General features: G+C 40.0%; 1 protein-coding gene across 1 annotated transcript in view; it reads right to left on the bottom strand.

Annotated features, from left to right (window-relative positions):
- Brinp1 (bone morphogenetic protein/retinoic acid inducible neural-specific 1) overlaps positions 1–13,196 on the bottom strand; it is a 177,232-nt gene that overhangs the window by 68,047 nt on the left and 95,989 nt on the right. The window contains exon 3 of the mRNA XM_013030133.1: positions 1,979–2,169. Coding sequence (XP_012885587.1) covers positions 1,979–2,169 — 191 coding nt within the window. The remainder of the gene's footprint in view (positions 1–1,978; positions 2,170–13,196) is intronic.

Genomic DNA, 13,196 nt, shown 5'->3' with positions numbered 1-13,196 from the left:
CCATTCATATCTCTACCAGCACGTAAGAGGCCCTCGGAAGTACTTTTCATGAGAGAATGAATGAAATGAAAATATGAAAAGATCACACATAGTTTCTTGTGCACAGCATTTGATCAGTGGTGCATGTATCTCTTCCTTTTCCTTGCCTTCCTTGCTCAGAATAGAGAGTTGAGTGAACATTAAAACCTGCTGTCCAACACTGGATTTCAATCCAAAGCTTTGCATATTTTAAAATGTGTGTTGTAAAAACAGGAGAAGAACAAGGCTCTGTGAATAATTTACCACTTCGCCTTGAAGAAATTAAAAATATATTTCATGAAGAAAGGAAAGTCTTTGTTACTTGGAATTTCCAGGGACTCAAATTGGAGCACAGCTTTTCATAGAAGAATTGAATTACTTACAACCTATTTTTTTTTCCAAGTGAGATGGGAGGGTGGGAGACATCTAAAGGAAATGGTATAGATTGCTGCTATACTCAGTGTGGCACTTTCTGTGGGGTATAATTTATACTAATGATTACACAAACTCCTATTTAATTTAGTATCTGATTAGTCAAACAGCAGACAATAGTTACATGCTGATTAGTTGGTTTCTGGACTGGGTGGTAGTTTGGTGTGTAAGTAAGGTGGATAATGAAATCATTAGTAGGTAACTACGTAACTAGAAGAACTAGATGAATTAGATAACTAGATGAACAGGTAGTTTAGGTTGCTGTGGCCAGAAAATCTTAACTTCAAAATTTAGCTTTTCCACGTATTAGCTCTGCTTCCACTAGGTCCCATTTATCTTATTTGAACAGCAAAGTAGCACCATTTAACTTGCTGTTGTGAAAACCACAGACCATAGGATCCCTGGTGTACAGCTAGTAGTCATTAGTTATTACCACTGTAAGAACGATGTGAATTTATCTCCCCTTACAACCTCCACATAACCAATGTGCCCACCTCATCTTCTTCAGAATATGCACTGTATGCTCAAGCCAAGATGGGGCTTCTACCCTTTATCTAGCCAGCTCCTGATAAACTAAACTGCTAATGCCTCCATGAAGCTTGTGCTGACTGCTACAGTGTACAGTGCTTTACTCTCCTCTGAAAACATCCTCTGTTCAAAACCATACTTCAGTCTACTCTGTGTCTGTCAATATGTTATCTTCTTGGGATGGGCTATGACTAAATTCACCTTTGCAACTTTCTGAAAAGGTGCTATGTCACCAGTAGGGTTTGGGGAAGTTCAGTGGACCAAGCCACTGTGGAAAATAAAAAAGATCTGATGCCTAAAGAACTGTAGCTCATAATATCAAATGATGCACGCAGGTAATTCCCTTAAGGTTCTGAATGTCATCTCGCTATTGGTCTGTACCATCTCCCAATTGTCTTTGCATTACTCTACTCTGTTTTAGTTAGCTCCTTTTTCTCATTCCCTCAAAGATGGTGTGGTCGTTGTATGGAGGGTGTGGAAGGTTGGCTGGAGCAAAGCAACTGGGCTATATTCCAAGCCAAACGGGATACAAATGATAGCTCACTTTAAAAATGATATCTCAAAACAGATGTCAGCCCCTAAGGTAGACTTAAACAAGCAAAAGCAAGTCCCTGAATAACATCTAAAATTTGATTTGTTTTCCCCCCTGGGATTAAATGGCATCCCAAAGAGACAAAAACAATGATCAGATTAATCACTATTAACAGTGACAATGCCAAACAAAACAAAACCAACTTAAAAAAAAAACAGGCGTATGACTGCAAAAGTTAGTAAATATTCAAATTTGACTTTCCCATTGACCTGAAAGATCTATGAAGATATGGGTATAATTAAAACAATACCTTTCTCAAAGCAATATATATTTTGAGTAATATCCAGTGGTAGAAAGACACTTCACCTCCTCCAAAAAAAGAAGGTGTTGCTCATGGGACATTCTATTCTCCTCACACCCAAGATCCAGAATCATGGCAGAGATATTGTCTAGTGGCTACTGACCTACCTCCCAATGTAGCAGAGATGAGGAGATGGGTGCCGTACTTTTTGATGATGGTATCGATGAACTGCTGAGTTGTGGGTCTCCTGCCAAGCAGACGGATGCTCCTTTGAAACTCCGGCATGAGGGGCAGTGGATGACGGACCAGATCTCTCCTTTCAATGGCTGTATTCCTCACCTTCCAACGGGCAAACTCCCTGGGCAGAGGAGATAAGCAATACTCTTCAACTTTCGGTTTCTGCGTTAAAGGCCATCCAACCATCCCTGTGAGTATCTCTTTAGGTGAGAGTGTCTAGATTACTTTCAATGTTTGTCTAACAAGGTAATCCTCTTCAGCCAGCAGACAGTTATTGGGTGTTACTCTCATCATTGAGATACTGCATCTCAGTGGCGGGGGTGGGATGAGGAGGGGTAGGAATGGTAGGTGGAAAACAAAGGTGGAGGCAACAATGCTGGATAAGAAATATACTCATTACCTTGCTCATGTAACTGTAACCCCTCTGTACAGTATTTTCACAATAAAAAACATTAACAAAAGGGAGAGAGAAGTAAAAAAAAGTCACTTTTGCTAGGTTCCAGGTAGAGGCTGAGTTTAAAGAAAGAGTAGTGATGATGATGATGATGATGATGATGATGATGATGATGATGATGATGATGATGATGACTGGGACTATGAGCTAGATATTTTCATACTGCAGAAGAATAGCACATCTCATTTCTTACCTAACTATATCAAATCAGGAGTGTGTCAGGGATCTACTAACTCTTTCTGCTTCAACTCATAGGAACTTTCTCTCCATCCTTCTCTATTTGCTTGTTTATCGCATTCACCAGGCTAATTGACACTATGGTGATAGAATCTCCTCAGGTACTCTGTGCCCTACCTCTGTAAACACTTAAGTACTTGTTATATAGAAATAATCATAACAATAGTTATGATTAAATATGAATAAATAGAGCAGAGGAGGAGGAAGGGGAATTGCAAGAGAAGGAGGCAAGATGTACAATAATGAGTAAGACCTAAGGTATGAAACCACCTGAAATCCATGACATTTCAGAAACTAAGCTTTAACTCTAGAGCTCTTTTATATCTAAAATTCAAGGGTGAATTGACTGAGTACTTACTATTTGGAAGAAATTAAACCATGTTCTGATGATGCTATGATTCAAGTGTAATTTTTCCATCATCAGTAAATGACGGAGACAATAAAGACAGAAGAATCATTGAATTTGGGAATCTAAGTCTCTTTGGTGTCCAGAACATGCCAGGTCTTGTCTGCGTCTCTCAGAGCCACTTGAAATTTAGGTGGTGCAAAGTTAGGCAAAGCATATCCTTTCCCTCAGCCTACATTTCTTCATCTATAAAAATCCAATTCATGGCATCTATTTCCTCCTATTGGTGCAGGGATCACAGGAAAGACAATGTAAAACGATACCTCTGGAAACTGAAAGGCACTGACCTAATGTGAAGTTACTGTTTTATAACTTTCTTTCCTCACAAATTCCCAGGTATGTACATTCAGTTATTAAAGGTGTCAAGACAGTGAACAAGAGCATGCACACTGAAGGGAAGTAGAAATATAATAGGACTTGGTTCAGATTGCTTTGCCTTAGATAACAATCTCCCTTCTTACCAAGATGAAACTCCCCTGGAGAGACCAACTTGCTTGAGTTACATAGTCTCAGTCCCTTGAGAAAAACAGACTGTCCAAGGGTCCATAAGGTCAGTCCAGATAAATGATGAGAACCAGAGTTTAATGAAAAGGTCTCTTTCTCCTGCCACAGTATGGGAGAGACAAATGAAGAAAGGGCCACAGGGCAAAAGAAGGGGAGGGGGTGCTGAAGGAAACAGGGTAGGAATCAGGACAGAACATGCTCCTGTAATTCAGTGGCAGAGTTTGACCCCTGGATCACCAAAAACAGGATCTAAAAAAAGGCTAGAATCAGAATATATCTCCAGGCTTCAGTACTTAGAATCTTTTTCTGCATAAGAAATCTCACTTCATAGCTCTTCACATAGTTCAACTTCTATATGATAGACACTTGAGCCAATCAACTGTGCTCAACAGAGCCCTGACGGTCACCTGTGAGGTGATCATTAAGAAAAGCACAGTCTGTCAGGTAAGACAAAGCTTTTCCAGTTTATCATAAATTAAGGGCTATAGAATACAGAATGTGGAGCCCAGGTGCCTCAGGCCTCTGAAGGAATCTTTAGAGAAGAGGCCTTCGAAGACTCTAGGTTTGAAATCTACAGCGGATTTAGACAAAGTTTTTTTTTTTTAATAGCCACATCAAGGCAACTGCAGGGGCAGAGCAAGCAATAGGGGGATTCAGAATGTGCTAGGCAAAGAGCAGAGTAGAAGAGGAGTCTAAAGAAGGAAGAAGGAATGGGATGAAGCCAGTGTGCCAACCAGAGTTCACAGAGAGAGACTGACTGACAGACAGCTGTATGCACGTGATGGGGAGCTTGTGAAATGAGTCCCAATGAGACCAATATCTACCAACATGAAGTGATGGAACGCCATCTTTATAGTTAGGCTACAAAATACTGAGATTTTCATTTGTTCTCTATTGCTCTCCAGTGATGTTTTTTTTTTGTTTTGTTTTGTTTTTGTCGGTTGTGGGGCTTGAACTCTGGGCTTGGGCGCTGTCCCTCAGCTCTTCAGCTCAAGGCTAGCACTCTGCCACTTGAGCCACAGCGCCACTTCCAGCTTTTTCTGCTTATGTGGTGCTGAGGAATTGAAACCAGGGCCCCAGGCATGCAAGGCAAACACTCTATTACTGAGCCACCTTCCCAGCCCCATCTAGTGATGATTTTGATGGTTGTGATGTTTCTTTCTTTTTTTTAATTTTCTGAGCCAGCCTTGGGGTTTGAACACAAGGCCTGGGCACTCTCCCTGAGCATTTTTTGCTCAAGGCTAGCACTCTATCACTTGACTCAGATCTACTTCTAGATTGGGGAGATAAAGTGTCCCAAAGACTTTCCTGCCTATGTTGGCTTCAGACTGCAGTTCGTAAACCTCAGACTCCAGAGTAGCTAGGATTATAGGAGTGAGTCACCGTGGTTTCCTTCTTTTTTCTCTCTCTGGTTCTCACTCTCATTCTTGATCTCTTACTTACTCATTCACTGCCATGTTGTTTGAAGCCCATGGAGAGAACCACAGAGCAAGCACCCAAGAGAACTCTGCAGCCTATAGTTTCCAAGGACCTCGTGTCACAAGTGAATCCTAACAGTGACCAGGCATATAAACTGATAAACAGACCCTTCCCACTGAATCCTCAGAACTTCAGGCCCATGAAAGACCCAGAGAGAATGCACTCAGGTCCCCAACCCTCAGAGAATGTTCCATAATAGTGCTATTTCAGTTATTAAATTGTGGACTGATGTTTTTGACTTCTTGAGCAGTCATTGGTGAGAAGCATGTGGCTGTGAGAATTGCAAAATGCATCTGAGGCGAAGAATCTTTCCTCAATAGCTTACCCATAAAATGTACATGCACACAAAATTTTGAAAATAGATAGATAGATATGTTATGCATATATATTTTAAATATACAGTTATATAAAATATACAGTGTATATATGATATCTATTTAGAACTTACTCATTAGTTTGCTCTTATTTTCATATTAACATGCCAATATTGTTCCAAATTAATATTTATATATAATTCAGAGAGATCAAGCAACTTGCTAAAAATTACCCAACTAGTCCCTGGTAGAACTGTGCGTAGAAAAGCTATATCTTAATTATCCTCATTCTTAAGTCTCTCTTGTAACATACATCTTGAGCAAGAGAATATAAAAACCTTGTAAATCAATATCAATCTAATGAGATAGGACCACCCCCAACAAATTACAGAGCCATGAATCAATTTTTCTTTCTTTCTTTCTTTCTTTCTTTTTCTTTCCTTCCTTCCTCCTTCCTTTCTTTCTTTCTTTCTTTCTTTCTTTCTTTCTTTCTTTCTTTCTTTCTTTCTTCTCTCCCTTCCTTCCTTTCTTTCTTCCCTCCTTCCCTCCCTCTCTCCCTCCCTTCCTTCCTTTCTGTTTTCATTCTTCATATCTATTTCTTTGCAGGAAAGAAGGAAGGAAGGAAGTAAAGAAATTCCTCCCCCTAGAGTTGATGCAAGACCCTCATGAAAAGAATGCATGTGACAAGCTGAGCATGGAACCAGATCCTTGGAATAAGCTTGGAAACAGATATTATAAACCATTAGGACCAGGTAAGGTCCTAATGGGCCTGCTTGCTCAGCACCATGGACAGAGTTCATGCTTCCCAAAGCAGGCATGCTATTGCTTAACAAAAAAAAAAAGACAAAACAAAAAACAACAACAACAAAGGAGACAACAATGCTTGATAAGAAATGTACTCATTACCTTGTTCATGTAACTGTAACCTCTCCTCTGTATAGTATTCTCACAATAAAAAACTTATTAAATAAAAAACTACCATCTGCAAATTAGACAAGAAATGTACTTATTACCTTATTTATGTAACTGTAACCCTTCTGTATATCACCTTGTCAAGGAAAAAGAAAAAAGAAAACTACTATCTTCTATTGCAATGTTAGTTTTTAAAAAGCATACAGAATCTCTGCAGTGAGCTTGTGTATGGGCATTGAAGGCTGGATAAATAGGATTTCATCAAGCTGAAGAGTTTTTGCATGGCAAAAGGACATAGCTAGCAAGATAAATAGAAAGCCTACAGAGTGGGAGAAGATCTTCACTAGCCATACATCAGAATAAGAAATGGGACTCATATCTAAAATTTACTTAGACTCCAAAAATTAAACTCCTCAAAAAACAAATCCTCAAAGATACAACAACTCAATGAATAAGTGGGCTAAAGACTTACAGAGAGACTGCCCTGAAGAAGAAATAAGAATGGCCTGTAGACATAGGAAGACGTGTTCAACATCTCTCACCATATAAGAAATGCAAATCAAAACAACATTGAGATTCCACCCCATACCAGTTAGAATGGCCATTATCAAGAAAACTAATAATAAGAGATGCTGGTGGGGATGTGGCCAAAAGGAAACACTACTACACTGTTCGTGGGAATGTAAACTAATTCAACCACTCTGAAAAGCAATATGGAGGTTTCTCAAAAGACTAAACAGAGCTTCCCTATGACCCAGCAATCCCACTCCTGGGCATTTGCCTACATGACCACAAACCAGCTCACCCTAATGCCACAACACAAACATTTCACTGTAGCATTTACCATGTCTCAGACCTGCAATCAACCCATATGTCCCTTAGTAGATGAATGGCTCAAGAAAATGTAGTACATGAACACAATGGAATTCTTGCATCAGAAAGAATGGCATTTCCCCATTCAAAAGGAAATGGGAAGATTTGGAAAAAAATACATTAAGCAAAGTAAGCCAGACCCAAAGAAATATAGGCTGTATGTGTTTCCTTATTTTAAATAATTAGAATATGTCTATAAATCTACAAGTTAATCCAATGGATAGTAAAAGACAAATAATTACACTTGGACATGATTAGTTAAGCATCTGCACAATGAGAACAAAGGAGGATATTCTTAGGAGAGGATCATAACGACTCAATAGCTAGGTGTGTGTGTGTGTGACCATAAAAGGATACTTATTGAAATGAACTCCAAAGAAATGGAAACAAAAAGGTTTTCTGGGTTTTTTTTTTTTTTACTGTTTACAGTTATTTCTTTTTTCTACTTTGATTTATTCCCTGTTGTCACTGTTTTAGAGTTCTGTACCCTTGTTTTGAATATAAATTTATCTGATTTGTGGAAGGGAAGGGGAATCACAGAAACAGGGGGACAAAAGGTGAACCAATTCAAAAGTGATACTCACCAGATGCTATGTTGGAAATGAACTTTACAACTTGGAGGGGAGGGAGATGTGTTGGGGAAACAGGAAGAAATGAGGGAGTGCATAACAATGTTCAAAAAGAAATATACTCATTATCTTACTTACGTAGCTGTAACCCCTTCCGTACATCACTTTTACAATAAAATTTAAAGTAAAACATAAAATCATGCAGAGAGCCAGGTGTTAGTGGCTCATACCTATAATCCTAGCTAGACAGGAGGCTGAGAGCTGAGAATTGCAATCGGAAGCCAGCCCAGGCAGGAAAGTCAATGAGACACTTATCTCCAATTAACCACCAAAAATGTCAGAGTAGATCTGTGGCTCAAGTGGCAGAGTGCTAGCCTTGAGCAATAAAATTCAGGGACAGCGTCCACAGTACCAGTACAAAAAAAAATCATGCAGAGAACCGAGAAGGGTTGCTGGCATAGTCTGGAGAAGTGAGAGAGTGCAAGTGGAAATGGCTAAAATCCACCTGTAGAAGATGAAGTTTGAAAACAACAACATTAATCCGAAGATGGATGGAAGGTATTTCAGGAAGAATAATCTATTCGTGTTAAGTGGGTAACAATGGAAGATGGTGAGATGTTGGACAGAACTTATGTGTTTGTATGTGTGTGTGTTGTGTGTGTGTGTGTGTATGCACATGTGCACAGCCACAGGTACATGTAAAAGGTAAGATGTAAAAGCAGTTACTTTAGGGACTACAGACTAAAGGACTGTCAAGCTCTGTGCTTAGATTTCAGCCTGTAATCACTGTTGTTATCCATCAACAATCTGGACTATAAACTGCTATAATGATGGAGTTCAGGTGATCTATAACCATTCAAGTGATGTGAAGCAAACACTGCCATCCTCATGCCATCACCATGTAATTCTTTACCAAGGCCGCCTTGGTAAGAACCCTTAGATCTACTCTGAAGTAGATAGAAACATTGAAGCCAAAAGCAGGGAACTAGCAAATCAAAAAATTCAGTACTGACTATTTTGTCTGATCCTAAGGACAGGGCAGTAAACAAGACTGATAAAGTCATGCGCTGAAACCAACATGTGTCAGGGAAAGAAATTCATCTAGACAAATAGAATAAAGAAGGGAATGTCCAAAGGCACAGAGGGTCTGTTTTACATAGTGGTCTGAAAAGGTCTTTCTGATTGTGTGGTCTTTGAAGAGATACTTGAAGGGAAATAACAAAATGCTGAAATAAAGAAACAGGTTGACCCATTTTAACAATGAGGCATACAAAACACTGTGTTGAAACAAACTTTAGAACTTTTGTGGGGGGACGGATGATAGGGGAAAAATAAAGGAGGGGGTAACGATGTTCCATAGGAAATGTACTCATTACCTTACTCATGCAACTGTACCTCTCTGTACAATATCTTTACAAAAAAAAAACTCACACTGGGGCTGGGAAGGTGGCTCAGTGGTAGAGCGCTTGCCTTGCATACATGAGGCTCTGGGTTCGATTCCTCAGCACTCCATAAGCAAAAAGGAAAAAAGCCAGAAGTGGTGCTGTGGCTCAAGTGGTAGAGCGCTAGCCTTGAGCTGAAGAGCTGAGGGACAATGCCCAGGCCCAGAGTTCAGGCCCATGACCAGACCCAAAAAACAAAACAAAACAAAACAAAAACTCACACTAAGAAGGAGGAGGAGGAGAAGGAAAGACTCTGTGGCCCTCTAGGGGTGGAAGAAAACATTAAGATGGAGAGGCAACAAGTTCAAGGGTCTTGAGGTAGGAATGTACTCCTGCCAAGAAGGAAGCAAGATTAAATAAATAGATGAGTAGAAAGATTGAGATCAAAGAAAGGATGATGGTAAGAATCTCTGAAAGGGGGTAGACATAGATCTCTAAAGGCTTTCTGGCCTTGGCAAAGTCTTCTCATTTTAAAATTCTAAGCCACATGAAAAGTGAAAAGAAGTTGAACAGACATGAAAAAAAAAGGGAGGAAAAATTTTTCATGTAAAAATGTTGTCATAGTAAATACTTGAGGCCTTTTTGCCAAGCACTCAATTCCACCCTATGGTATGAAGCAGCAAAGGTAATAATATATAAATAAGTGGATGGCTGTGTTCCAATAAAATTTTATGTATAAAGATGAGTAGTAAGCCAGGTCCCAGTAGCTCATGCTTGTAGTCCTAGCTACTCAAGAGGCTGAAATCTGAGGATCACAGTTCAAAGCCAGGGAAGTCCCAGAAGCTCTTATCTCCAATTAACCACCAGAAAACCGAAAGTGTCACTGTGGTTCAAGTAGTAGAGTATTCACCTTGAGCTGAAGAGCTCAGGGACAGCACCCAGGCCCAGAGTTCAAACCTCATGACAGACAAAAACATTTTGTTTGTTGATTTGGCTCACAGATTATATGTATCTTCTAAAAGCTTCATTCTGACGCCATTCATAGTAACTATCAAATCAAAACAGTTCACAAATAGGAAGGCTGAATGCCAAGAGATTGTCCAAAACCAGACAGGAGAAGACCATCAGGACTACGTCAAAGCCTAGTGTTCCTGACTTCAAGTGCAGAACCCTTTCATGCACCCTGCCACCTGAAAACAAGCAAAACAGAAGTATGGAAAAGCAAGCAAGGAAGCTTTGCTTGCCATATCCGATTGATCTGCTGGCCCAGGAATAATTTCATGTGAATTCCTAATGCGTTGAGCACAACATAAATACGTTTCCTTCTGAATCCACAGAGCAAACAAATTCCCCTTGGAGGAGAAGCAGAGCTCACAATGGTATAAGATCGGCAGAATATGCTCCGCCAATTAAGCATCCCAGCAGGGTAGGTGAACCAATTAGGCTCAGATTAAAAAAAAAAAAAGAGGATCCTGGATGGAAGGCATGGGGTGTCTGTAGCAAGACCCATCCCGCAAGGGGGGCTGGAGGCAGGAGGGCTGGTGATGACAAGGGATCCAGAATTCAAGAAGACAGGAGCCGGGGGGGGGGCAGGGATTAAGATGAGACTGAGAGAAAAAAATAGGTCTTTTTTTAATTTTAAAACTAAGCATTTCCCTTATAAGAACTGTTCTTTATCTTCACTACTGTACGCTCTCCTCTGCACACATATACTCATGTTCTTGCGTTCTTCCTGTCTCATCTGTCTTTGTCTCCTCTCTCTCTCTCTCTCTCTCTCTCTCTCTCTCTCTCTCTCTCTCTCTCGCTCTCTGTCTCATTGTACTAAAGAGGGAAAAGGAAAAAATTTACCAGGCAGATCTGGCTCCATGTTCTTAAGAAGGTATTTCCCCTCCTGACTATACTTGCCTCCATGTATTTCCCCTCCTGAATATGCTTGCCTCCACCTGTGAAATGAGGTGGTGATGGAGCTAGTTCATATTCAACCCTGTCTCCTTCAGACCAGGGTCCAGAGGTAACAAATCCTGGTTTACAGCCCCACTCTGCTATCTACTGCTTCGATTCCACAAAGCCTAAATGAAAGGTGCCTTAGGCAAATGGATTTGAGATTATATTAAATTGCAAAGCACAGTACCTAGTACAAAAGCAGCCCTCAATAAAATAGGAGCGTAAAGGTATTTCCAGTATTATCATTGACATTATAATTATATGAGAGGCTCCAATAGGAAGTTTTGGTCACTCTGGCTGGGTGGTTGGACACAAAGGGAGAAGCAGTTATATGCTCTTTTAAAAGCTGCTAGTGTTTGATAAGAAATGTACTCATGACCTTGTTCATGTAATTGTAACCCCTCTGTATGGTATTTTCACAATAAAAAAAAAGATTGCAAAAACAAAACAAAAGAAAAAACTGCTAGTAGATAGAACTTGGAAGGAAAGTGGATTTGATTCTTTTGAAATGTATTGAAATGATTAAGATTGAGTTTAAGTATTAGAATAATAACTTACATACTACAACTACATGGATCCAAACACTATCCTAAGAGAGTTAAATGATGCTGCAAGATTTCTTTGTAAATGGTAACAGGGTGTGAGTAATGTTTAGCTGCTGCTGCTGTTCTTAGTATTTCTTATTAGTTGCAAAGGAAACATTTACAATTTTGATGCTTCTGTTGAATGAAAATGTGCATTTGGTTTCCTCATCTGTGAAAAGGAGTAAGGAAGCATGTCCAAGTCTTCTAATCCACATGGTCTGGATTCATGATCATTTCCTCTGTTATTTCCTAGACAACTGAGGCTACTAATGACCTCTGAATAGGTAAAGGGTTTTTTTCCCCTCTTTTTTTATGTCTTATTTGTTTATTAAATTTGATTTCCCTGCAGACACAGTTGGAGGTTTTGTTTTTGGTTTTTTTTTCCAAAAACACTTATCTTAAAAGCTTTGAATGCAGAGAAATAGTTAATAGAAAGGGATAAATGTGGAGGGAAAAAAAGGTTGGGTTAAAGTGACATACAAATGCATTCTGTCAAATCCTGAAACTCAATGAACACCAACTACCAGCACTTCTGGGGTCTGTGCTTTCAAAGGACAAAGGGAAATTCGTGCCCAAAAGAAAAAACACTGGAGTCAGGCAGTATAGTTATGGTTCACAATGGGCTGGAGAAATGTAGATCTGTGGGATCTTCACAGTGAGGTGCAAACATCTCCACTCTCTGCATGCAGCTAGCTAGTACTGTCAAGTGACATCCTCACCCAAAAAGTACCCCCAGTGAATCTGACTTGCCTGAGGCAGTTAAATGCAGATTGGGAAGCACTGTCAGCATAGCAATTCTGGGAGGTCAAATACATTATCATCTAAGCTATGTGCTTCTCTGGTGGTGGTCTGACTTCATCCAAGGTTTTATTTTAGAATATTTTATAGACTCTGTGCCCCTACTAAATGTTTGTTGAAAACATGATTGATTACAGTCATGAGATGCTTGCATTTTGTTTATTCCTGGATGACTTATCCCTTTGGTTGTATTAACTAATCATTTGCAACTGGAATTAAAAAAAAAAAAGGAAGCCTCTGTGTATCAGGGTGATGGAGGAGAATCCTGGGAAATGCTTCTATTATTGTGAGCAGCAAATTATCCCCAGAGATAAACAAGGGGAATCACAAGGAAGGAGAGGAAGGAGATGAAATCACTGAGCTGAGAGGAGGAGCGAAGGAGGGCATTGCTCTTGCCTGCTGATTCCAGTCCCTCCCTGCAGATCCCCAGCCAGCTCAGAGAAAGGTGAAGCCAAGGGCACATGTGAAGTAGAAATGATGCATTTTAACGAATAAGGGTGTTGGTGCCAAGTCTCCTGCCTGCATTCCTGCCCCAGAACCTAAGTGAGAAGGCCGGCTGAGAAGCTTTACCATCTAAGCAGTTCTCTTTGAGCCTGTCGACCCAGGAGAAGAAAACTAAAAAGAAAAGGAAGGAAGGAAGGAAGGAAGGAAGGAAGGAAGGAAGGAAGGAAGGAAGGAAGGAAGGAAGGAAG

Source organism: Dipodomys ordii, unplaced genomic scaffold (genome assembly GCF_000151885.1).
Source record: "Dipodomys ordii isolate 6190 unplaced genomic scaffold, Dord_2.0 Scaffold127, whole genome shotgun sequence".
In the NCBI taxonomy this organism is placed as follows: Eukaryota; Metazoa; Chordata; class Mammalia; order Rodentia; family Heteromyidae; genus Dipodomys; species Dipodomys ordii.
This window is presented reverse-complemented; position numbering and strand designations above follow the sequence as displayed.